Source organism: Calliopsis andreniformis, chromosome 5 (assembly GCF_051401765.1).
Source record: "Calliopsis andreniformis isolate RMS-2024a chromosome 5, iyCalAndr_principal, whole genome shotgun sequence".
NCBI classification, from domain to species: Eukaryota; Metazoa; Arthropoda; class Insecta; order Hymenoptera; family Andrenidae; genus Calliopsis; species Calliopsis andreniformis.
Window position 1 is genome coordinate 15,843,107 of NC_135066.1, and position 23,693 is coordinate 15,866,799.

Below are 23,693 nucleotides of genomic sequence, written 5' to 3' on the forward strand. Positions count from 1 at the left end.
AGTTTTATTTGATGTTAAATGCTATGTATATTATAAGTAGACAATATAATTTATACAATTAGGCTTTTAAAATCTGATAAGATAAATGATCATAATTATTTATCATTTAATATCATTTAATTTAATAAGACATATTTTCGATTTCCTTTCACATTATTGAAAAGACAATTATAATAAGTATTTTGTTTTTATATTTTTATCAATATTTAAATAAGTTTTAAAATATTTTGGATAAGAATACAAATACCAGTTGCAAAGAAATCAGTGGATTCTAAAGTACTGATATTTGGTTGTAACACTTATAATGTAAATATTATAATATTATGTACATAATTTGGTATAATGCAATTATTTTATTTAACAGGTAATGCTTGTCATTATAAGCTCATAGCTCAAAATTAAAATGAATGAGTAATTATAGATACGTGTATTAAGCAAACATAGTAATAAAAAAGATAGTATAACAGACGAAATAATGGGACGGTTCTATAATACGAGGTGACATTAAACTTCTGAAAATAATTGAATGAAACTTTTCCATTTTAAAAATTAAACAAACGTGAGACTATTGCCTATAGAAGTACATTCTGAGAGTGTACATACTTATTTCAGCATCAAATCCATTGATCACAACGTTTCTGATAGTATCTTTTATAAGCACATTACATTATATCGAATTTCAGAAATTGTTTGAAACTGAGTTCTTTCAGAATAGTAAAAAAAAATTACACAAAGGCAAATGAAACGAATACAGCCAAAGTGAATAAAAAAACCACTAGAAAATGAATATTAGAAATGTTATGATTAGTGAACCCGACTTTGAAATTTTTCACACGATCTTATTCTTATTTTCAAAAAAACAAGCGCGCAAAAAAATACTGTAGGCAAACTTACTATATTATACAAAAACATAGAATTTTGCCTATCTTAACTTTTATTATGTTAGAGAATTTTCAATTTTTCACATTATGTACGGTAATCGTAAGTAATGCAATATAATTAGTATTTTCTTGAATGTACGTACGGAAACGGACTGAAAAATTAGTTGAAGTTAGATAGAATTATTCCTACACTTTTATAGTAGTATCGGCGTATCAAACATAATTCTGAACTCTTAGTTATCTATAACTTTAACTGAATTTCAATCCAAACAGAAGGTTGTACATAATAGAAAAATAAGAGTTTTTCTATTCTTAAGAATTTCGATTGTTTTAGACGGAGTTGTGGACACAAGATGATTCTATTTCACTTTAGTAGTTTTAATAAAAACGTGATAAAAGGAACATTTTTTCATCTCTTTTCCTCCTATGAATAATAATTATAAAATATGAGATTTTTTTTAGAAAAACTAGTATATATTCACTGCAGCAGTATCACAGAGTACAAAAATCTCTTAAAATCTATTAATATTATTCTTTGTTCTTGTGGAAAATGGTTCAAATTACGTTATCACTTAATTCAACATGGTCTGTAAAAATCCTAGAATGTAACTACCTAAATCTTCATCTTGATTTGTCCATGACACATATACACTTTTTTGGTCATCTTCATCACCTTCCACTTTCACTAAAACAGATTCAACTGATATGGATCCATCTGTTAACTGGACAGTCCAACCTGATAATCTTTCTTTCAATGGTTGTAACAATTTTAACGTTGTTGAATGTGCTGGACCAGGATCTCTTACTTGAACGGTAGATGTAAATCGTACTACATGTTTCATTATACCTGCTGCTTTTGTTACCTTAAACGAAAATAAAATAGGAGTTTTAAATCATTGATATATTTTCTGAATAAGACGTAATAATTACCTCATCTGCATCTACAAGGCATGCTCCATCTTCACGCAGCATTAAAACACTGTGTAGTAGTCTTCGCCTTTTGGGATCTGGTGGTAACGCCGAATATCTTTTTGCTTCAGCTTTCAGTAAAGCCAAGGAAGCATCAACTGGTACTTTGGAAATAGTTGTAATAACACAAGTCTCACCATTTGCAGGATTATAACAATTGGTTCCAAATTCTTGTTTAATTTTTTCTTTTAAAAATTCCATTTTAGCAAATTCTCCATGTACTAGCATGACGTTTTTCGGTTCACAATATTGTATCAATTGCATAATACCTTTTGCATCAGCATGTGCAGAGAAAGACATGTATTCTACAGCCATTTTAACTTCGACTATTTGCCGATTTTCGAATTCGATCCTTCTAGACCCATTCAGAACTTTATGCCCAACAGTGCCTTGAACACAGAATCCAGGCATAATAACCATGTTTGCTTCATTTGGAGCCCATTTCTTAAATATTTGTAAAGATAGTCCAGCATGTAACATTCCTGGTGTAGCAAATACTACCATAGCTCCAGGATTATCAATGTATGCTTTATCAAACGGTTTTATATGTTTAAAATCAAACATGTTTCGTTGAACAAAAGTTTTCTTGATTTTTTGATTGGTCCATGTAATAAACATTTTATAATAATTATTAGCTTTTTCAGTCAATCCTAGTGCAAAATATACAGGGGCTTTTAAATTCATTCGTTCCCAATATGTTTCTAACAATATACAAAGTTCTTGTGCACGACCAAGTGCAAATACGGGAATTAGTACTTTTCCTCCTCTATCTATACATTCGTGAACCTAAAATTTCAATGAAACTGAAATAAAATTTAACTCATTTTTAGTATATTTTAGTATTAAAAACTATTTTAACATACCTTCTTTAGAAAATCTCTTTCTCTACATCGTTTGGAATCTCTAATAGTTGTTGCATATGTTGATTCTGATATTAATAAATCTGGTCTACATTTATCTATCCATGCAGCACCTAAATGTCTATCAGGTGTCATATTATAATCTCCAGTATATACAATTGATTGGGAGCCAACACGAATCCAAAACATTGCAGCCCCAAGCACATGTCCTGCATAATATGCTTTTATTTCTAATTCTGAGTCAACCATTACTGATTGATGTAATGTAACTGCAATAACTTTTTTCATACAATCCTTTATCATTTGTGATGTAAAAAAATTACTTTCTCCTTTACGTTCCACAGCAACTTTTCTCATGTCTTCAAGCAATATAGGTGCAATAGCTTTTGTTGGATGTGTCATATAAATTGGACCAGTATAACCCACCTATACATATACGTTATTAATAATTTAATACATATTAATACAAATTATATTAACATGTGACATATTAAATATCATGTGCACTATATTACCATTTCTGTAAAATATGGTAGGGCACCACAATGATCCAAATGAAAGTGTGAAATAATCACACAATCAATGTAATTAGTTGCTGGGCCTTCTGGGACAATGTAAGAAAAATCTGGGAAACGTCTTTCATCGTTGAATCCCATGTGCATACCACAATCTAACATGATATTCTTCCCACCCATTGATACGAGAATGCAACTTCTTCCAACATCCTGGCCAGCCCCCAATGGGGTGACTTTAATGTCTGGCATTTTTCTAAATAATATATAATTAATATAACTACCTTACTCAATTAGAACATAAAAAAATATTTTTGTCTATCTTATAATTCAAAATAAGGTAAATTTTTAACTACTAATGAAAAACAAGTTAACCTCTATAATGTATTTCGATTAGATGAATTTAATTTTATGATATGTGTAATTGTTACCTGATTGCAAATAGTCAGTACGATATAAATGCTTATTAATAATTCCTCATTTCCTTTTTATTTCCCTGTTATTAAGGACAGGCAGATTAGAAATACATCCTTGATACATCATATTCTTAATCTATAACATCCATTAGTAAATATAACCTCCATATTTGTAATATGTTGTTAAATATTTAAAATTATTCAAGTTATCAGAATTACGCGGGAAACTTGTTATAATCCAAACATTGTTGGAATATATATGTGTGCAATCTAATGTTTAAAATAATTACATAGATAAATGTATTAATTCTTGTTTGAATAACTAAATTTACGTAAAATAAAATAATTGTTGTTTACATGTATGTATTTCAATCAGAAGAAGTAACGTCAGAGTTACTTATTTGTGAAAATTACATAGGTATGTAGAAAAATTATAAATTAACCTCTATAATTAAAAAAAAATATAAATTTTTACATGAAAATGAATGCTATAAAATCTTTTAAATATGTATTTTATATTTTTAATCTATGACATTTCACACGTGTATTTAAAATATGATGCGACTCAAAATACGTTTGTTAAATTATGACCACGTTATGACAATGAAATATTTTAATAAACACACTGTCAAAATATATACATGTGTGATTTGTTTGTTTAGAAAAGTTGGAAAGCGATTTGTTTGTGATGTAAACGCTCCTTTAATAAGTAACAATGCCACCAAACGGACTTTCGGAAGTTACAATTTGGCGCGCAATAGAGGAATAGCAGTAATAACATTGACTACATATCTATAATTTTGTAATAAAAACTTGTTATATTAAAGTAGCGGATTAGATATATAAATCACTGTTTAAACTAAGTGATATTAAATAATATAAGGTTATCTATAATTTAGTATAAATATATAGGTAAGTTTCATAAGAAAAATTTAAAGGGTATATCTAAGTACTGACAAATTAATTAATTAACCAAGTGTATTATATCGAAAACGATATTCTAATTAAAAAATTAGAGTTAATGACAAATTGTTTATTTTATATGTACACAATAATGTATATTTTTAATATGATGTATTTTGTGTCATTTTTGTTTGTATCATATCTTTGGAAATGTTTTTTTAGAATGTTATTTAAAGTAGTTGTTCTTTTAAAGGTGACATAATGCAAAAATCCACCAGATTAAACCGTGAATTAGAACGACTTGCACAAAATCCTATAGAGGGAATTTCTTGCTACCCTAAGTCAGATAATTTAGATAAACTTGTTGCAACAATTGTTGGACCAAGTAGAAGCCCATATGATGGAGGTGTCTTTCAATTAGAAATTAACATTTCTGATCAATATCCATTCGAACCTCCAAGAATCACTTTTCAAACACCTGTTTATCATCCAAATATTGATAATAAAGGCCGTATTTGTATGGATCTTTTAAATATGCCACCTAAAGGTAGTTGGAAACCTACTATTGGCTTGAAAAATCTTTTAGAAGCTGTACAATGTTTACTAGAAAATCCAAATCCTGAAGATCCTTTGATGGCAGATATAGCTGAAGAATACAAGTTTAACAGACAACAATTTGAAAGAAAAGCAAGGAAGTTTACAGAAGAAATGAAAACTAAACTTTCTTTTTAAAATATACCTTTGTAATAAATACATAAAATTATGAGTATTTAAAATGTAAGATACAATAATATATTTTTATATTTCTTTAAATGAATAAATATTTTATTTTGTAAAGAAGGGGCTATGTACTATGTTTCTTTTAAAAATAATTATTCTATTTCTAATGAAAATAATTATGTTACACAAATAAATCTATACAGTTTTGTATACATATTTTTTTTATGATTCTGTGTTTTTAGACTATTGTACTTTCACTTATATGATATCCTTGCCATTATCATTTTCGTTTATTCCTTGCATTTATTTATTGTTATTGATTTGCTTCTAATGTGTTACAAATAAATAAAGTACTTCATTTTTTTTTGTTATCTAAAATCGATTTTAAGTAATTATTTATGATGTGGAAAATCTTTTAATAGAAATTCAATCATTAAAAAACAAAATGTAAACATTACGAAAATGCAACATTTATAACACTAAAAAATAAATGCTTTAGTATAGTAGCGGTTAACATGATAAACATAAAGTTCTTTTTTCTTTATTTTTCCTGTTTATCACAATGTAAATTTCTCAATAAAAATTTAATCAAATATTTTAACGAACCAATAAGATTCTTTTAAAATTTTCTCTTTCATAAAAATCAAGAATGCGTTCAGATCGCCCTCTAGTAAGAAAATTTGGTAACTATCTCTTAACGCATATCATTAAACAGGTCTCTTCCTTTTGACAACGGAAACATACACACATACACATATGTAGTACTTGGACATCAATTTGCGAATCAATAGTTTGCAAATATAGATACTATACTGTACAATACAGGGAAATAAAAACAGTAATAACTTAGATAAATTAAATCGGTTAGAAAATATGGAATTCTAAAAAAATACTAAACTCAGAGGTCCGATTCGATTTTTCTGAGTTTGTCTTTATGCCGCAAGGAAATTCCGGAAGTCGAGTAGGGAGAGAAGAAAGTCGCCATTTTGTGTTCGTTGAGAAGAGGATAAGGACTCCGTGAATGACGGCTTGTTCAAGCTGAATAGGCTTCGTGCGATTATTGTTCTTTTATTTTTTTCTTGCATCATTCGTTCGGCTCTGCCGTATTAAGCAGCGTTGATGATTGGAATTCCGCGTGACGATCGACACAAGATCACGGTTAAAATCCGCAACAATATGAAAAGAAGCTCCAGTCGAGACACTCCGCCTCCTCGCGTCAAACGCAGCAGATCCTCCATGGGACGGTAATTTTTCAATGATTTACTTCAATTACTCAGATTTAATAATATTTACTCAAATTAAATCAATAAGTATTGACACAGTACGCGGTTCTGTATACAAACATTTGTAACTACTGAAAAGTCGTTTATACTACTTGTTTTTTTGTGTAAATTTTTACTCAGAATATTTTACTTGGCTATATAGGGTGAGTCTGGCAATTGGGCCAAGCAATCTGTTTCAAGTGAAGTTACAAAACAATTTTAGATTGAAATTTTGTACTGCGTGATAAGCTTTGTCATCCTACCATACAGTTTCTTTCATAAGTGCATCAATTTTTTTGTGAAACTCTATAAGAAGTTTCAGTAAAACTGAACTTTTGTGTCAGCCTGCATGTAGAAAATATATGGTAAGGTCAGTGAAAATACAATACTTTGCAAGATATTTTATTTTTTTAGGAGAACTTAAAACAGATATTTACCTGTTTTGCTATTACCTTAGAGAAATTTTTGTTATACGTTTCTTTATATTTTTCATTACATTGTTTATCTGTTCAATATTCACATTTGAACAATAAAATTATATTTTACAAACGCACTAGTGTACTTCTAAAAAAAATTGTAGAGCAGAATATGCTTGTTAAACAGTGCATTTTCCTTTGCTTTTTATAACTTTACTTAAAACAGAGTTGGATCAGTTAGTGGAACCACCCTGTACATAGATAAAAAAGGGGATATTCCAAACAAAAATCCATATTAAAAAGAGTGATGTAAACAACTTTTTCAATACCTTTAATTGTGTGTATATGTAACCATATATGATGCCAATATTTATGTTTACTACTATAAATTGTTGTGCTTTAATGATTCATAAAGTTATTGCCTAAAATACATTTTATCCTGTTATTTAAACATTTGAAAAACATGTACATTGGGAGTCTTCAATTTCTTATTCATTATAAATTTATAGTAACTGTATTAGAAATCATGTATTTACAGATATGATGATTCCAGTGATGAACGTATAACGCCTGAAAGAATTCGTCGTCGCAGTAGAGGTGCAAGAAGTCCCAGTCCTCCGACGCGTGCCTCATCCCATGCCCGTTACGTGGAATCTAGTTCTCACCGAGATGATTATTTGAGAGCGCCCAGAGAACTACCTCCGGAACGTCCATACAGTTATAAAGTTCTTTGTATTAGTTCCATTCATCCAAAAGCTAGTGACGAAGTGATTAAAGATACTCTTTACAGAGAGTACAAGAAGTTTGGGGATTTCTCTATCAGAATTTCTCATGAGTTGGATGAGCGTGTCGCGTACGTTTGCTTCAGAAGTTCCGAAGATGCCAGAGACGCCAAACATGCGAAACCAAGGATTATTATGTACGACAAAGTTGCACTTGTTGAACCAGTTTATGAGAGACCTGACAATTATCGTCGCCCAAGATCGATCACACCGCCCGATTACGAAAGATACTATGCTAGAAGTCCTGGTCCAACAGATAGGCATAGGCCATTGGAGAGATACGAAAGAGTTTATGGACCACCAGTTGGATTACCTCCACCGCATAGGGAAATGAGACGCGAAGCGATTCCTCCACCTCATCACGAATTTGTTAGACCACCAATTCACCATGGTCCACCTCATGTTCATCCTGGCCCACCTCATCATTATGGTCCACCAAGACACATGATGATACGACATCCAGTTCATGGATTTGAACGCGTGGAAAATAAAAAAGATAAGTTTCCTAATTATTTGCACCATGTTTCCCCTGAAGATGATCCATTAGCAACGAGAACGCTGTTCGCAGGAAATTTGGAAATCAATATAACAGAAGAAGAGTTGAGAAGGATTTTTAGTAAATATGGAATTGTTGATGATATTGACATTAAAAGGCCTCCTCCAGGAACAGGAAACGCTTACGCTTTTGTCAGATTTCAGACTCTAGATATGGCACACAGATGTAAAGTTGAACTTTCTGGACAATATATAGGAAAGTTCCAATGTAAAATTGGTTATGGAAAGGCCACACCCACGACACGAATATGGGTTGGTGGTTTGGGACCATGGACCTCTGTACCACAATTAGAAAGAGAATTCGATCGATTTGGAGCAATAAAGAAAATTGATTACATAAAAGGTGATAGTAATGCATATATATTGTACGATTCAATTGATGCAGCTCAAGCTGCTGTAAAGGAAATGAGAGGATTTCCTTTGGGTGGCCCAGATAGAAGACTCAGAGTTGATTTTGCTGATGTAACTCCAGGATTTGGATTTAAGCCAAGACCTTATCCAGAAGAAAGTGGAGAATTCAGACCAAGACCAGTAGATTATGATTCTTCTTATGATCCCTATGGACCAGATAGTGACTTCGGTTATGGACCAAGAGGATTTAGAGGCAGAGGATCTGCTCCATGGCATGAAAGGAGAGGTGGAGGAAGAGGAGGCTACCGTGGAACTTATCCCGAAAGTTACATGCGAGATGAAGCGGATTGGTCTAGTCGTAGACCACCTCCAGAATTAGAATATGAAGCTCCAAGAAGTTTGCGTAGGTCACTGTCAAGAGAGCCTGGTGTAGACAGGTCAAGATCGAGGTCTCCCCGCAGAAGACAGATTGATTCAGATTCAGATTCAGAAAATACTCGCACTGGAATGCTTTCTACTTCTCGGACGTTACCTGAAGTTGCAAGAAAATCGATAGCAGTATGGCAAGGAGCATTAATTTTAAAGAATTCTCTCTTTCCAGCCAAATTCCACTTGACTGATGGTGACACAGAAATAATTGAAGCGTTGATGAAAGATGAGGATGGAAAGCACATGCTAAGAATTACACAAAGATTGCGTTTAGATCAACCAAAGTTGGATGATGTATCAAAAAGAATTCAGACTTCTAGTTCACATGCTATTTTCTTAGGTTTGGCTGGATCAAGTACAGTTATTTCTACGGATGATGCCAATGTGCAGACTAGACCGTTGCGTAATTTGGTGTCATACCTGAAGCAAAAGGAAGCAGCAGGAGTCATTTCGCTCCTTAACAAAGATACAGAAGGAACTGGAGTTCTTTATGCATTTCCACCTTGTGCATTTTCTACAGAGTTGTTGAAAAGAACATGCCCTAGCCTCAGTGAAGAGGGACTTAAGGAGGATCATCTGGTAATCGTCGTTGTTAAGGGGGGTAGCGCCTAAGTTTTCTTTATAATCAAGATTTAGAACATATAATACATACACAATATATACACATACATACATATATACATACATGTGTGTATACTGGCTAGGGTGTTAAGTACCATCCCTTTAAATGCACTATTTACATCTTTCAAACAGCTGGTTTCATATGAATTATGTAAAATCTTGAAGATCTCGTAAATATGATTTTTTATGTAATACATTTTTTATATATATTCATTTGAATCTTTTTGCTGAAATTTCTACAATTTATAAATGAATATATAAATAATAGCAAACATTTTTTAACTATGCATTATGTATAATATAAAAAAAAAGTTTGTTATTTTGGAAGTATAAATAGGATAATATAAGATAGTGAAGAAAACTATTAAAAAGTTGAATTTAATTATGGATAAAAACAAGTTTGTGTAATAAGTTACATAAATAATAGTATAGAAAAAAAGTTAAATGCAGAAATGGTAGTGGGTTTGAGTTAATAGTAACATTGAATCATATTTAATAGTAAGTTACAACATGTATTAAAATAATGAAACCTGTAAACATAATACTATAAATTTTTCAGAATTAGATTAGTTTCATATAAATAATAAAATAAGGAAAAGGTACTGCACACACAAGCCTGTATATGCGTGAAGAATATCAAATTTTTGTGAATCTGAATTGCTAAAAGAAAGTTTAAATATAGAAGAGATCTAGTGTACCATATTTTTTAATTTGTGATTATAAATGTTTACCAACTTCTGGCACAATACCTTTCTTTAATTTTATGTACATACATGTTTTTTTATTATTTCAAAAACTATCAAAAACGAAACAAAACAAAGCAATTCAGTATTCAATTTTTGATGCAAACACTTAATTAAGTTGTCCTAACTATCACAGGTAACTCATAAGGATCTTAGATATAATTTGTACTACATTATACAGTCCTATGCATGGATACACAGTTCTTTCATATTCAAATGAAATTCTGTATAGAACTTTTGATTTCTAAATTTCATTCTAATCTTTTTGTGAAATTATTTATATTGAAATATAAATATTCGTGTTAAAAATTGAATATGAAAGAGCTGTTTGAGCTATATTTGATACATTAATTAAGTCTAATTAATTGTAAAGTTGCATTTTATGATTATGTAGAATTATCAGTGTGATACATACATAGAAATACTTACATAAGTGAATTGTGCGGACGTGTTCTGAAAAGTGAACTGAAGAAAGTGAACGGACAGAATTCTAACATGGCTCTCTGTGCTTTTCTCCCAGTGAAAAAAGACAGAATCGTTTCTCTTAAAAGGACAGTGTTTGGTGATAATTGAAAAGCGTAAATGAAAAAACAAAATGTGTACAGTGAAATGTAAAAAATATCCAAGTGTTTGTGCTTGGCGACCAATACTGTGACGCTCTTTTAAGCAACTATTTTAAAAGTGCGTTACAGCATGGCGCAACCGAAGGTGCAGTGGTTTAATCATATAATAGTGTCGGAACAACAAATAGATGACCATTACGCTGAGTCAATGAGTTCATTATTCCTAGTTCACCTACCAAAGTTTCAATGACATCAAATGAAAATCATGATTGTTATATTAGAAATTTAAATGATTTGTAACAGGAAGATGCATTCATGATTTCAGTGGCATTAACAGAAGTAACAATTTGCTCAATAAGAACAGGAAATTTTTCAAGAAGAAGTATTTTGGTTGATTTCAGTGGTATCAAAGAAAAAAAATGATTGTTATATAGAAAAAGTTTAGTTCGCATCAGTATAAAATGCATGCTGTGACTTGGCAATCGGTCGCATGGGTTTTGAACACAAGTTTCCTTGTGAAGTTGATCGTGAATTTGGTGGTGTGGTTTTTCCTTGTTTTTTTTCTTTCAAGAAGAATTTTCCCATCTTGCTTAGATTGATTGTGCAATTAGTGTTCTCTGTGGTCTGTGGCCATTTCTGACATTTTAATTCCTGAAAAGTATTTACTACAATATTTAAAAAGAAAATGTAGTATTTTCAAGTCTTAAATTCTGACCAAAAACAGTTGTGTCAAATCTAAAAGTGAAGAATTGTCGGTGCTGTTTCAAAGTGCTTCCTTTTAAAATTAATTAAACTTGAAAACAGACAGATTTGTTTCAGAGTCACCGCAACAAAAGGGTTGGATAGAAGAAACCATCTACTGTCCACTGTATTTTATGCTTTGTACGAATAAATTAAATAGATTAGCAACTACATCATAGCTCAGTTTTTTAATACTGAAAAAATACATGGAATAAAGCATGCATATTAATTTGTTGTGTAATACTTCAAAAAGCTATTTAGTACTGTTTAACAGTGGAAGTGAGAAAACGCTTTAGTGCTCCTACTAATTTACTTTCTTTCAATTCAATTTTCCATGATTTATACACAATGATTAAAATTTCGCACTTCCACCGTAAATTACAGATTTAGTACATTTGAACCCTACTAAATTATTTCTACAAAATAATTGGACTCGTCAAATTTATATTCAAGAAATGCTTAATCAATGCATTTTTGTTAGCTATATAAACATGAAGTTGCATAGCTACCATTTTATGAAAAGTAAGTCTAATAATATGAGGTACTTATTTAATTCAATTGAAGCATATAAACTCAAACCATAAATACTTTTAACTTTTTAGCATAAGATTATCATGGAACAAGGCTATTTTCTCCACAATACAACTATACTACGTATGTACATAATTTTCCAAATTTTTTTTTATATAAGTACATTATACATAATAACAATCATTTTTATACATACATAGCTGCTGATTATCAAATAATCGTACAAATTCCACAGCATAATTTTTCAGTAACCAACATATTTTACTATATTTTTCTATTAAAGTTAAAATATATACATAATAAATAATCGGATAAGCGTGAATTAAATTTTGGCTGTAACTCAGCTTTTCTAAAACTTGAAAGTAGAATACATCTCAAATTTATTATTTATATTTTTTTTCCACCCCAAAATGACAATTTTACTTTAAAATAAACGTACGTTAGTTCTCCAGTACTTCTAATAAAATGTAACACAAGATTACAGTACGAAATTATATGAAAAATAACGGTTCGTAAAACTATTCTAATTTCCATTCACCTATAGAATATAACCTTTATGTGTCTGGTTCTAAGTAATTGAAGAAAATTCTTTTCGTAATTAAAGTCGTATTTAAAAACATATCTTAAATGCATTTTTAATACATTTAGAACTAGAATCAAAATATTTCCAAAAGTTTTGTTTAAAGAATATTTTTTCTTTCAGATAATTAGATTAATGAAAATAAAGCCAATGCTAATACTATTTCGATTCTAATTCAATAACAATACACTGGTTGTATTTTATGTAGAAAATATGAAAAATAGAAAAATAAGTAATACTTTAAAATAGCACCCATCGGTGACAATCTGGGTTGTGTCTTTTACTCCCTTTGACTTAAAATATATAGTTGTATTACAAGTATATAAAGAATATACTAAATGCACGTGTACGTCACACTAATTGTATTCATGCTTTTTATATATTACCACACTCAAGAAAAAGCAATAATACAAAGTATATGAAACGCTTTCCATATCAAATTTGCTTTTTAATGCCACATATCAACTTTCTCTTATAGTAATTTACAATTACAATTACACTCATTTTTACTGTATAAACTGTTTTTTGTTTCATATAAAAAACATTCTTCCTATTTATTTTGCCAAGACTGAATTTCGAAGAAAAAATGATTATTACCTTTAGTTCTGAAAAATTTAGAGTTACACATAAACTCACTGTACTGTATTCTGAAATGACAATGAATCTACTACAAATGTTATATGTTAAAAGTAATGGTAATGCATCCGATATAAGAAACATTTCTGATTCAAATTCTCAATATTTTGCATGAGTGACATATACTTTCAGATGGTATTATTTTTAATAACTTTACTTTTATATTGATTTACATGTTTTAAGTTCCCAATTTTAAAATAATGTAACTACTTTTTCAAATTTGAAGTGCATAATTAATTACGGTGTGTGTTTATTCATGAAAATTAATTAAAATGATTTTCTTAAAGAAATATTACGTTAATATGTTGTATTGTGCTAAAAAATCTTACATGGATGATTACCTTAAGTAAATGAATCGGATAGAGTATAAACTATATTGTAAAAGTAATCAAATACTGATTAATATTGTGCATGATCTAGATAATTACAATGTGGTATTTAGGTATGATGCGCGCGCGCATCCATATCCAATGATTTTACTTTCAAGGTTTATGATTCAAGAAAAGTATCTAAATAAATATCAACGTCACTCTGTTTCTTGTTACTTAGAAAATACAGTTATGGCATCGTATTACGGCTGAATATCTATCAAAATTAGAGTCCCTTTTGGCATTCTTATCTTAATTATAATTGTTGTAAGGCTTTCCATTATGAGAGGAAGCTTATTCTTTCCAGTCTTTCTTAATTTCAAACGACCACTCCCACTTCAGATGTTCGTGTTTGTCATCGTCAGTAAATAAGGAGCTTACACTGTAGGAGCCACGTGCCATTACTCCAGCTGGTGCATCTTCTGCTGGTGTGGTATACGATTGCACTTCTGTTTTTGGTGGATAGGAGCCAACCATATGCATCATTTTATCAACTGAAATGTAATACAAAAATAAAACAATTAATCAAAATTTTTTTCTTGCACATTCAATTTAATAGGTTAATATTAAATGTTAAGATTACCTGTCACACCTAGCAAGGTAAACATTGAACAAAAATGAAATATATTTTAATTTTATAATTCTAACGTAATGTAATTTAAAGTTCTACAGTAATGAGAACACATTTGTTATTTAATGTTTTAACCAGAAGTTTTACCTGGTACTCCAAGGCGATATGTTTTTTGAACATATTTTAACCCATGCACAATTTCACGTTGTACTATAAAGTCAATCCTAATTCTGTAACTAACACCTTCCTTTATTACAAATGTTTGTTTCTTCAGCTGAGTAAGATCACCAGTTAAATCTAACTCCATATCAGGTCGGTCAGCCACACAGAGTGCTAATTTTTTTACTATTACTTTTCTTGGATCATTTGGATCTATAATAATTCATAGTATTGTCTCTTTTTATTTATTATCCTCATGCCATCTACTTTAATCCCAATGAAATACAAACCTACTACAATACTGCCAGACTTTGCTTCCCCTAACAAAGTTGCTTTATATTTGCGCAAACTTTCATCTTCTTTATCTGTTTCTAATATCTGTTCTATCGTTTTTTCTGGTGGAGGTTTGTAGTTGGATTCTACTTCTAATTCTTCTTCAATGGAATCAACGTGGTCTGTGTTAAGTTCTGACATATTTACTACAACGAAAACATGTTATTATATACATTAATATTTTACACATTTTTATACATTTACTTTAAAATCTTTGTTTTTATATATTCTATACTATTCTACATGTTATAAAAGAGTCTTACTACATTTTACTGAATTGAAATAAATATTTTTTACACTAAAAATTTATTATACCGTTAAAATAACAAAAAAATTTATTCGCTAATTTAGTGCTAAATTAAATAAACGATAACGCTTAATTATGATTAAAATATCGAAAAGAGATTGATATCTGAACAAAGTACAATAATATATATAGTAATTTCGAATCAATAATCGATTCTAAAAACTTGATATATCACACATACATAATGTATATTGTGCATGATGTAGATGTTTCCATGGAATATTTTTAGAACGATCGAATACTGGAGAATTATAAGTAAAGTATTAATCTTTTTTTTTCACATATTCTTCTACTGTAAAATAATCAGAGAAGGATATTTGGAGTGTGATAGATCATAAAATGATGGTGCAAGAAATGTCGAAACAGGAAAATGACAGAAAGGTAAAAAATGTCTGGACGAGACTATAAAATCATTGAAACATGATCGATAAAAAATAGATATATTTCAAATGGCATTAAATATTCGAATGCTATACTCACCCTAATTATAAAATAGTAAGATGAAGACTTTAAATGGAAAATCTGTATAGAATTATTCGCAATTTCTTAATCCTGTTTGCTACCCTTCTATGATTCGCTCCTCAAAGCGGAAGACATGGACAATATGGCGGTCTCAAAAGGGCGGGTACTTCCTGCTTCGATAGTCATTCAAGGTTCTCTTTTCGTTTAACTCTTTAACACGTTTTACTTTTAAAAGAGTTACTTATTAAGGATTTTCAGATATAAGGTTCTTCTTAATTTATTTCATTTTTATTAACATCGTTTTTTGTTTCCTAGTTTAAACACTAAATCATAATTTATTAAATTTCACGCTCTTTGAACTTGTGAATTATTTCCCGCGTTTCATGTATCAGTAGATTATGTACTTTTGAATATTTTCGATAATATCCACGATATGGTTAATCAATTAGATAACAATATTTGTATATAATTTTTAGAGAATATAGTAAGTAACTAAAGTAACATGATTACGTTTATTGTTTTAATCATTAAAATATTAAAAATATTCATACGAAAAGGTTTTTGCCTTTCATATTTATTTTGAATATCGGTTTCTATTTTTCATCAACATATAAAGTACATAAACATTTCCCTACTAAACTAGTCCACACATATACGTATTAGACTTTAATGTGATTTTGTTGTTTTTACTTATTACTTAAAATATATTGACAGTGTTCTAGAAGTGCATTTATACCGATTTGATTTCTGAAGTTTGTCTTACAATTTTGAAGCTTGTAGTAAAGTAACTCTGGATGAACTTTTGATAATTCTTTTAAACTACCTGAGAAAACATTCTATGTAAATATGATATTGATATAAAGTTGTAATGTCAATATATACAACAATAAATGTTAATATTACCTAGTACAACATTTTGAAATTCACTGTCTGGATCATCTAAGTAAATTACAGTTGTAGTATATAGCATATCTACATGCCCTTTATTGAATTGTAAGTCATAATCCTTGGGTATAGCATTCCAAACTTTTACCAGAGCTTCTAATGATGTTAATCTAATATCATCACATCCATCATCAAGTCTTTTGAGTAAGACGGGATACATCCTATGTATATAATCTTCTGTAAGATCATGAAATTTTTTTCTAATGCACATTATCAAGTACATAGCACGTAAAGAATACAATCTGCTTTTCTTAGAATTATCATCTGCAAGACTAATTAAAACTGGGATTATTTTATCAAATATTAGCGTAGCGTTTTGTTCAGTAAAATATTGAGTTTCTTCTAGTGAAGAGTCGTTTTTAAAGCTCTCTAAGAATGCGCATAGACAAGATACTGCAGCAGTACGAATAGCTTCAGCGGCTCTTCCTGCGGTCCAAATTAATCCAGGAAGTATACAATTTTCCAGAAATTCATTAGACAATTTCAGGTCTATAATATCACTTAAAGATTCTTGGTTAAAATATTCTGATAACAGAATGAAATGTTTCAGTCTTAATTCAGGATCAGCATCGTTTGTCATGGTTTTCCTTAGGATTAATAGTACAAGGTCCATATTGAAAGTGAAAATTTTTCTGATATAAATCAGGCATGCACAGAAAATTTGTGAATCAGGACTGTGAACTGACCATGATTCACAATCAGAAAATGATGAAATTAATTGTCCTATATGTTCACGATACATTTCTTCAATATTGTTGAAAGAACTAACGGTTGCAAGAGCGTTTAATAGTTTTTCTGCTTCCAGTTTCACTGGATACTCTTTGGCCATTGATAAAACAGTAAATATTACTATAAATAAATCTCTTGATATAACGTGACAGTTCTACAAATTATTCAATATGTTAATAAATACATTCAATATATTATCAAAGAATTAATAAGAATACAAACCTTTTCGCATACTGAAATTAAAGAGTGACAACAAGAAAGTATTTGTTTCTGGTACGCAGTTTTTTTACTTTGATAAATATGTGGTTGTTGTAAAAATTTTCCAATATCTTCTAAGAATGGGACAAGATCACAGGCCTTGCTACTTTTTAGAATCGCAGAAAATACTCTTAAATGGCCTGCAGATGGAGTTTCTTCAAGAGTAGGAATTATTAAGTGACAGTAAGTCTTTGGATGTACAAAATATCCCAAATATTCAGCTGCTCTTTCTACATTTTCTACGACTCTATTATCTTCATCATTACAAGCCCTAGTTAAAGTTCGTTAATCAAAAGTAAATATAATTTAATATAATTTTACTAATTTATGTTTAAAAGTTGTACATTTACCGATACATAGAAGGTAAGAGTTTTGTGATATGTTGTGTTACTTCTTCTTCTATGTTTAAAATGAACACACAGAGTAACTGTGCAGACCGCACTCGTATATCAGCCATCCAATCTCCTAACTCTAAGTTCATTCCATTTATTAATTTACTGAAAGTCTGCTGTGCTATTATACGGCATCCTAGGTTCGGTCTAATAACTGTAATAAATTTCTTGTAATATAAATGATATTTTATTATAATTTGTTAGTTTAGAATACCATTAGGATAGTGCTGAGGAATTGCTGTAAGAAAATCCAATTTGTCTTTTAATTTTTCATCATTCTGATTTTCTTCGATATATAGTTGTCCTGCAGCATCCCAAAAATTTGCAGCTTTTTCTCTAATATCTTTTAATTCATCATGAAGGCCTGTTAAAACTAATGGAAGAATTTTGTGCCACCAACCATATCGATCTCTTAGTTTTAAAAGCCAACAACCTGCTGCCTCTACTACAGCTGCAAAAAATTTTAGTAAATTATATTAAAAATATGATACTATCTTATAAGGTACAATTAAAAGTACTATATGAGTTAAAATAGAAGAGACTGAAATACCTGCTCTAACAAGTCCATTTTGATCAAATAGTCTTTCTGCTAAAGGTGTAGCTACATCTTCTATTGACTTACTATTTCCATACAGAATTAAATCTTCTATTGTTTTAATAGAAGCAATTCTAACTCTATAATGTTGATGTGCAAAATTACCTAAAATGGGTTTCACAAAATTCTCCGATTGTGTGTAAAAATATTTCGTTAAATTTTTAGCGAACTCAGATACACAATCGCAACTTTCTCTTTTAACTAATGGGTAATTATCGGTAATAGTGCGTGTTAAAATTTTTACTAAATCATCTATATATGATGCCAGTAAGTTTTTATATTTTAATATAATTATTTTTAATAATACAATACACTTCAGTCTGACTTCTTCTGAAGTTTCTATTTGCTCATAAGATCCTAATCTTCTACATAAAATTGGAAGCAAGTGCATAATATATTTATCATTAGGTGTTAAGTTATTTATAAATAATTTAATAATTTCTAATGCTTGATCACGACAAATTTCTACAGAGTCGTTTAAAATTCTCACTAAAGATTTGTTTATTGCATCCCACAATTTAAGAAGTTCATTCTCTGGCTGTATTAGTTCTAAAATTTTAAGAATTTCTTTTAAGCCTTGTATTCTTCGTCTTTTTTCGTCTGATTGCAACATAATACAAATCCTTGTTATTTCACAATTCAATGTTTCTGTAGACATTCTGGAAAACCTGCAAATTAACTAAGACAAAGGCACGTTCAGAACTGCTCGTATAGTTTGTGTATCTCCTTAGCAACATTTTATTGATTTAATAGTTTTCGTTCAAGTGTTTATTAATTATAACATATTCATATATGTATGTAACTTAATTAAAACAAATAAAAGAAGCTACTCTATCATTTTTTGTATTTATCATTGTTACTTTATACTCTAAACTAATGTATTCATAGATATTCTAATTATTTCCGACATTTCAAAATGCACTTATTATTTGTCGAATATAAAATACAAATTTTGCAGATTATATGATCGAATTGAAAACAAAATTGTATGCAAGTAATAAACTAGGAAATACATCTAGACACCTAAATGTGTGGAAATTCGTTTAAAAGACTAGCACGTTCATTTTTCTGTAAAGCAATAAACAAAACTTAATAGATATGTTTTGAATGTGGTCCCCCAACGGAAACTCTCAGTATATTTAAAATGCACTGTTTCATTATGGATTTTAATCTTCTAATGTGACATTTTTAAACAAATAGGACATAGATTCTTTGTTGTGAATACGCCTAATAGCCTCTGCCAGCAAAATACTGATATCAACAGTCTTTATTTTCGGGCACTGCATTTTTTGGACATCATGAGGAACTGTATTGGTTACAACAACCTGTAAATAACAATAATGTACGATGTAATTAAAATAATGTAAGTAGATTTTTATACATCATGTATTGTCTATATATTAACTATTATAATAATACTATTATAATAACATTTCTAATGCTATTACCTCATCAATTGGAGATTCTTCTATTAATCTTGGAGCATCAGAGCTTAAAAGACCATGGGTCGCTAAAACATAAATTTTGTATGCACCCCGTTCTTTAAGAACTTCTGCTGCAGCCACATATGATTGAACATCATCTATCATGTCATCCTGAAATTTAAAAAATCTTTTAAGTAAATATTACTTTGTTTTGTTGATTTATTATTAAACTTACATACCACCATGATAGCTATACGTCCACCTACATCTCCCACAACATTAATTGGTGGTTTTTCTTTTGCAGGGTGCATAGGAACACCAACTCCAACCTCCATTGTTCGTGAAGCCAAAGCTGGTGGGGAATAACGTCCATCATTCATATCTGACTCTGCTTCTCGTTGCTCCCCATGAATAACTGCTATACCCAAACGTAGTCGTTCTGCATAGCTAGTTGCTTTTTTTGCGCTACCAGGATTTCTGGCAACTATTACTGAATTATGATAATCTGGAATCTAATAAATGTTATAATTAAAGAAAGAAAATGTGTTATATTTGTTGTTACTAATGCTGTTTACATACAGATTCTTGAATATACTGTAATAGAAAAGGACTAGCACGTAGATTATCTACAGGAACATCAAAGAATCCTTGTATTTCTTTCTGATGTAAATCCATGGTTATTATATGAGTCAGTCCACTCTTGCAGAGCATTTTTGCTAATAGTTTTGAAACTATACAGCCACGTTTACGCATTTTACATTGTTTTGAGTAAGGTAGATATGGAATGACACCAACAATATTTTTTGCAGATGAGGTCTTGCATGCATATGCCATGATCAAAAGTTCCATTATATTGTTATTCACATCTTTTGTTCCAGTCTGAATAATATAAAGATCCTTGCTACGTACGGAGTCTCCAATTTCAACCATAGTTTCACGATTTGATTTGTGATATACAGAGCATCCTCCATGTTTAACCCCCAATCGACTGAAAATGAGAACTATTATATACAAGTAACACTAAAATATAAATTATATTTATGGATACTGACTTGGCAATAAGATTAGCCAATTCTGGATGAGAATTACCCGCAATAAGTACAATATCAGATGATACAGGTTTATCCATGGTAAAACAGCTTCTAAAAAGTTGAACAATGCATATGAATATGATAAGATAAACAAAAATTATATTGTTTAAATTACAGTTTTCTTATAATATAAGAAAAATAACATTATAAAGTAAACAATTTTAACTAATTGATGGACTCAACAAAATTGCTGCTAATTTTTGTCTTTTGTATTATGTTGTAATCTCATTTTTGTCTACTAGAATCTGTTCTTATTAAAAAAATCGTAAGATTTGACAAGGTCTTTTTAAGTTCTTGAATCAATCCTTATGTCAATAATCGGGTAGCCGAGTATACTTTTTCTCATTATCTTTAATGTTGACATGAGGGTTAACACAGTAGAATACTCAGTAAATACCTTGTAATTTTCGAAATTATGATAATAGATTAAAGATTCATACTATATTACGTACTATAACTGCTTTACAACTGTAGAAATGAATTGTTTTATTTATTTCAGTACAATTATTTATTTGCAATGCTATTGATGAAATGTTACTAACTATCTGATTCAAATGCACAAAGTTATAAATCGAATTTATCCAATTTCTTGAGCTTCGTTTACGTTGGCCTTGGACCCATGTGAAGTTAGCTCACTACATCCCCACCAATATTAATCAAATAATTGCTCTTTAATTACTCTTAATCCTTTGGCTATAAAAGTATGGACCGCTAACGCTACCTTCAAGTTGCCTGTCAAGATCTCAGCGCCTCCAGAGACCAAGTTTCAATAGTGAGAACTAGTGAATCGTTGCACTGTTTTTGACAAATGTAACGAAACATTTCGTATCCACAAATTAACACTTCGTTTTGCCTTGGATTTGTTATTAGACTGTAGCTTATGATAATTTTCGAAGTTTCACTAGATGGTTATGAGATTATTACAAGTATTCTGAAATAACAATAATTAAAGTTTTAGTTTAACTGAGTAAAATCTTAACTTGTAATTTCCCGCGCACTGAAAGAAAATTCAATGTTTCATTAACACCAGCTAGTTTAATAAATCCGAAAAATCTGTGCTATCATTTTGGAAGTTTTTGATAGATGCGTTTTTGCATATGCGATATAAATGATCATTATGTGAATGTGCAATTATTATATTCTTAGATGTTAAGATTTTAAGATTTAGTGACGCATGCGCAAGAAGGTTTGAGTTTCATAGGGCAAAACTGATGTTAAGGTATCAAACGTAATCTGTATTCATATTATACCTATTTGGTTAATTTTTTAATGTAAAAAATGGCATTACGTACAACGTCATTTTTACGCAAAAAGGATAATGCCACAAAATGTTGCGGGTAAGTTTTATTATTCGGTTTTGTCATCATTTTAATCTTGTCATTTCTGTAATGTAGGATTTAGTTCTAATACAATTTTACATAATTTACGACCTGTTCCTAATTTTTCAATTTGGTGTGCAGATTAATAAAAAGATACCTTGCGGATTCAAGTAATAAAGATGTAGAGAATAAAGATGTAGATACATCAGTATTGTTGACTCCCAAGACTCCTAAAGAACATTTTATGGACAAACAGGAAAAGTTATATCAGCAAGCTATGAAAGGTACAATCACTGTATCTACAGTTGAAAATGTTGGTTTGGTTTCTGGTGTGCCCGAGGAGCATATAAAAACTCGCAGAGTCCGTATTTTTCAACCTGCAAAAAGTGCCATGCAATCTGGAACGAACAACATACATTTCTGGCAAATAGATTTTGATACACGCGAACGTTGGGAGAATCCACTGATAGGATGGACTTCAACGCAAGTAGAATGAAATATACATCTTCGAATAATTTATACTTTATTAATGTTACATTCTGATCTACAGAGGTGATCCCATGTCTAATGTCAAGGTTGAGTTTGCATCCGAAAAAGAAGCCATTGCACACTGTGAAAAAATGGGATGGGAATATTATATTCAAAAGCCAACTGTCAATAATCCTAAGCCTCGCAGTTATGGTACCAATTTCTCATGGAATAAGCGTACTAGAGTTTCAACTAAATAAAGAAAAAAGTTGTTAGAGAAGAATAAATATAGTTCTGTTTACAGTTTTGTCATATACATATGTATATACATATGTGTATGTGTACATGAGTGTGTCTGTTGAATGTACAGCTGTTTTTGCATGTAAAGTTGTAAATCTTAAATAAATTTAAAAAAGATACTCATGGTGAAGACTAAATTTAAAATTTGTGTAACTTCTATTGAAACTAATGTAATAACAATATTACAAATGTTTCAATCAATTTTATCGATAAATCTCACAATTTATTCTTTAGGAATAATTATATAATGTCATTCTTACATGGGTTAACATTCTTATTATTCATTTTTTGTTTATTATTATTAGTTTTTTATTATAACATCAGATTTAATTAGACTATGTATTTTAAAATTTAGTGTTTGCTCGTATTAGCTTATACACCAGGCGTGTTCACCTTAGAGCGCCCTTTCTGTAGCTCACAGAATTACTTCAATTTTTGTGCATGTAGAGGCCTTATGGTTTTTAATGGATCACATGAGGCTTAACACACGCATTAATACAA

General features: G+C 30.1%; 7 protein-coding genes and 1 long non-coding RNA gene across 12 annotated transcripts; 4 read left to right on the plus strand and 4 right to left on the minus strand.

Annotated features, from left to right (window-relative positions):
• Nucleotides 1-305: 305 nt before the first annotated feature.
• Ints11 (integrator complex subunit 11) lies at nt 306-3,772 on the minus strand. Its single transcript, XM_076377832.1, has 5 exons — nt 3,654-3,772; nt 3,226-3,478; nt 2,714-3,136; nt 1,812-2,636; nt 306-1,744 (listed from the first exon to the last, which is right to left on the minus strand). Exons 2-5 carry the CDS (start codon nt 3,472-3,474, stop codon nt 1,454-1,456), a joined length of 1,788 nt encoding a protein of 595 aa, XP_076233947.1. The 5' UTR covers nt 3,475-3,478; nt 3,654-3,772; the 3' UTR covers nt 306-1,453.
• Nucleotides 3,773-4,371: 599 nt separating this feature from the next.
• Nucleotides 4,372-5,317, plus strand: LOC143179432 (ubiquitin-conjugating enzyme E2 T). Its single transcript, XM_076378657.1, has 2 exons — nt 4,372-4,550; nt 4,795-5,317. The coding sequence occupies exon 2, from the start codon at nt 4,803-4,805 to the stop codon at nt 5,271-5,273; it is 471 nt and encodes a 156-aa protein (XP_076234772.1). The 5' UTR covers nt 4,372-4,550; nt 4,795-4,802; the 3' UTR covers nt 5,274-5,317.
• Nucleotides 5,318-6,181: 864 nt separating this feature from the next.
• Nucleotides 6,182-9,934, plus strand: Nito (RNA-binding protein spenito). Of its 2 annotated transcripts, none has more exons than XM_076379337.1 (2): nt 6,182-6,505; nt 7,493-9,934. In XM_076379337.1, the coding sequence occupies exons 1-2, from the start codon at nt 6,381-6,383 to the stop codon at nt 9,666-9,668; spliced, it is 2,301 nt and encodes a 766-aa protein (XP_076235452.1). In that variant the 5' UTR covers nt 6,182-6,380; the 3' UTR covers nt 9,669-9,934. The 2 variants fall into 2 exon arrangements, with proteins under 2 accessions (XP_076235452.1, XP_076235450.1); XM_076379335.1 differs by having other exon boundaries at nt 6,183-6,505; nt 7,478-9,934.
• A 3,705-nt stretch (nt 9,935-13,639) lies between these two features.
• On the minus strand, nt 13,640-16,104 carry Rhogdi (rho GDP-dissociation inhibitor). The gene is made up of 4 exons (XM_076379341.1): nt 15,690-16,104; nt 14,860-15,048; nt 14,558-14,782; nt 13,640-14,333 (listed from the first exon to the last, which is right to left on the minus strand). The coding sequence occupies exons 2-4, from the start codon at nt 15,041-15,043 to the stop codon at nt 14,134-14,136; spliced, it is 609 nt and encodes a 202-aa protein (XP_076235456.1). The 5' UTR covers nt 15,044-15,048; nt 15,690-16,104; the 3' UTR covers nt 13,640-14,133.
• On the plus strand, nt 15,418-20,440 carry LOC143179908 (uncharacterized). The gene is made up of 3 exons (XR_013002043.1): nt 15,418-15,590; nt 19,791-19,953; nt 20,319-20,440. It is a non-coding gene; the product is annotated as an uncharacterized LOC143179908 (long non-coding RNA).
• LOC143179904 (dynein axonemal assembly factor 5-like) lies at nt 16,230-19,257 on the minus strand. 2 transcript variants are annotated; one of them, XM_076379333.1, is made up of 6 exons: nt 18,546-19,257; nt 18,210-18,446; nt 17,954-18,149; nt 17,568-17,874; nt 16,575-17,499; nt 16,230-16,494 (listed from the first exon to the last, which is right to left on the minus strand). In XM_076379333.1, exons 1-6 carry the CDS (start codon nt 19,246-19,248, stop codon nt 16,358-16,360), a joined length of 2,505 nt encoding a protein of 834 aa, XP_076235448.1. In that variant the 5' UTR covers nt 19,249-19,257; the 3' UTR covers nt 16,230-16,357. The 2 variants fall into 2 exon arrangements, with proteins under 2 accessions (XP_076235448.1, XP_076235449.1); XM_076379334.1 differs by having other exon boundaries at nt 16,471-16,490.
• Nucleotides 19,305-21,821, minus strand: LOC143179906 (phosphoribosyl pyrophosphate synthase-associated protein 2). 3 transcript variants are annotated; one of them, XM_076379340.1, is made up of 6 exons: nt 21,648-21,821; nt 21,067-21,156; nt 20,594-21,002; nt 20,254-20,526; nt 20,039-20,185; nt 19,305-19,915 (listed from the first exon to the last, which is right to left on the minus strand). In XM_076379340.1, exons 2-6 carry the CDS (start codon nt 21,141-21,143, stop codon nt 19,757-19,759), a joined length of 1,065 nt encoding a protein of 354 aa, XP_076235455.1. In that variant the 5' UTR covers nt 21,144-21,156; nt 21,648-21,821; the 3' UTR covers nt 19,305-19,756. The 3 variants fall into 3 exon arrangements, with proteins under 3 accessions (XP_076235455.1, XP_076235453.1, XP_076235454.1); XM_076379338.1 differs by having other exon boundaries at nt 21,558-21,821; XM_076379339.1 differs by having other exon boundaries at nt 21,503-21,821.
• Nucleotides 21,822-22,273: 452 nt separating this feature from the next.
• On the plus strand, nt 22,274-23,311 carry Nd-18 (NADH:ubiquinone oxidoreductase subunit 18). Its single transcript, XM_076378402.1, has 3 exons — nt 22,274-22,442; nt 22,566-22,907; nt 22,975-23,311. The coding sequence occupies exons 1-3, from the start codon at nt 22,384-22,386 to the stop codon at nt 23,150-23,152; spliced, it is 579 nt and encodes a 192-aa protein (XP_076234517.1). The 5' UTR covers nt 22,274-22,383; the 3' UTR covers nt 23,153-23,311.
• Nucleotides 23,312-23,693: the final 382 nt, after the last annotated feature.

What these genes read in the sequence shown, in the direction of transcription:
- Nito (XM_076379335.1), top strand. Translation starts at nt 6,381, where the DNA reads ATGATTGGAATTCCGCGTGACGATCGACACAAGATCACGGTTAAAATC. An exon ending in AGCAGATCCTCCATGGGACG is followed by an intron (nt 6,506 to 7,477) that starts GTAATTTTTCAA and finishes ATGTATTTACAG; the next exon opens with ATATGATGATTCCAGTGATG.
- Ints11 (XM_076377832.1), bottom strand. Translation starts at nt 3,474, where the DNA reads ATGCCAGACATTAAAGTCACCCCATTGGGGGCTGGCCAGGATGTTGGA. An exon ending in TACCATATTTTACAGAAATG is followed by an intron (nt 3,137 to 3,225) that starts GTAATATAGTGC and finishes GTATATGTATAG; the next exon opens with GTGGGTTATACTGGTCCAAT. An exon ending in GCCTTGTAGATGCAGATGAG is followed by an intron (nt 1,745 to 1,811) that starts GTAATTATTACG and finishes TTTTCGTTTAAG; the next exon opens with GTAACAAAAGCAGCAGGTAT.
- Rhogdi (XM_076379341.1), bottom strand. Translation starts at nt 15,043, where the DNA reads ATGTCAGAACTTAACACAGACCACGTTGATTCCATTGAAGAAGAATTA. An exon ending in GTCTGGCAGTATTGTAGTAG is followed by an intron (nt 14,783 to 14,859) that starts GTTTGTATTTCA and finishes GAATTATTATAG; the next exon opens with ATCCAAATGATCCAAGAAAA. An exon ending in ATATCGCCTTGGAGTACCAG is followed by an intron (nt 14,334 to 14,557) that starts GTAAAACTTCTG and finishes ATTACATTTCAG; the next exon opens with TTGATAAAATGATGCATATG.
- LOC143179906 (XM_076379340.1), bottom strand. Translation starts at nt 21,143, where the DNA reads ATGGATAAACCTGTATCATCTGATATTGTACTTATTGCGGGTAATTCT. An exon ending in TTGGCTAATCTTATTGCCAA is followed by an intron (nt 21,003 to 21,066) that starts GTCAGTATCCAT and finishes TCTCATTTTCAG; the next exon opens with TCGATTGGGGGTTAAACATG. An exon ending in GACGTATAGCTATCATGGTG is followed by an intron (nt 20,186 to 20,253) that starts GTATGTAAGTTT and finishes TTTAAATTTCAG; the next exon opens with GATGACATGATAGATGATGT.
- LOC143179904 (XM_076379333.1), bottom strand. Translation starts at nt 19,248, where the DNA reads ATGTCTACAGAAACATTGAATTGTGAAATAACAAGGATTTGTATTATG. An exon ending in TCCTCAGCACTATCCTAATG is followed by an intron (nt 18,150 to 18,209) that starts GTATTCTAAACT and finishes AATTTATTACAG; the next exon opens with TTATTAGACCGAACCTAGGA. An exon ending in CTCTTACCTTCTATGTATCG is followed by an intron (nt 17,875 to 17,953) that starts GTAAATGTACAA and finishes AACTTTAACTAG; the next exon opens with GGCTTGTAATGATGAAGATA.
- Nd-18 (XM_076378402.1), top strand. Translation starts at nt 22,384, where the DNA reads ATGGCATTACGTACAACGTCATTTTTACGCAAAAAGGATAATGCCACA. An exon ending in AATGCCACAAAATGTTGCGG is followed by an intron (nt 22,443 to 22,565) that starts GTAAGTTTTATT and finishes TTTGGTGTGCAG; the next exon opens with ATTAATAAAAAGATACCTTG. An exon ending in CTGATAGGATGGACTTCAAC is followed by an intron (nt 22,908 to 22,974) that starts GCAAGTAGAATG and finishes TCTGATCTACAG; the next exon opens with AGGTGATCCCATGTCTAATG.
- LOC143179432 (XM_076378657.1), top strand. Translation starts at nt 4,803, where the DNA reads ATGCAAAAATCCACCAGATTAAACCGTGAATTAGAACGACTTGCACAA.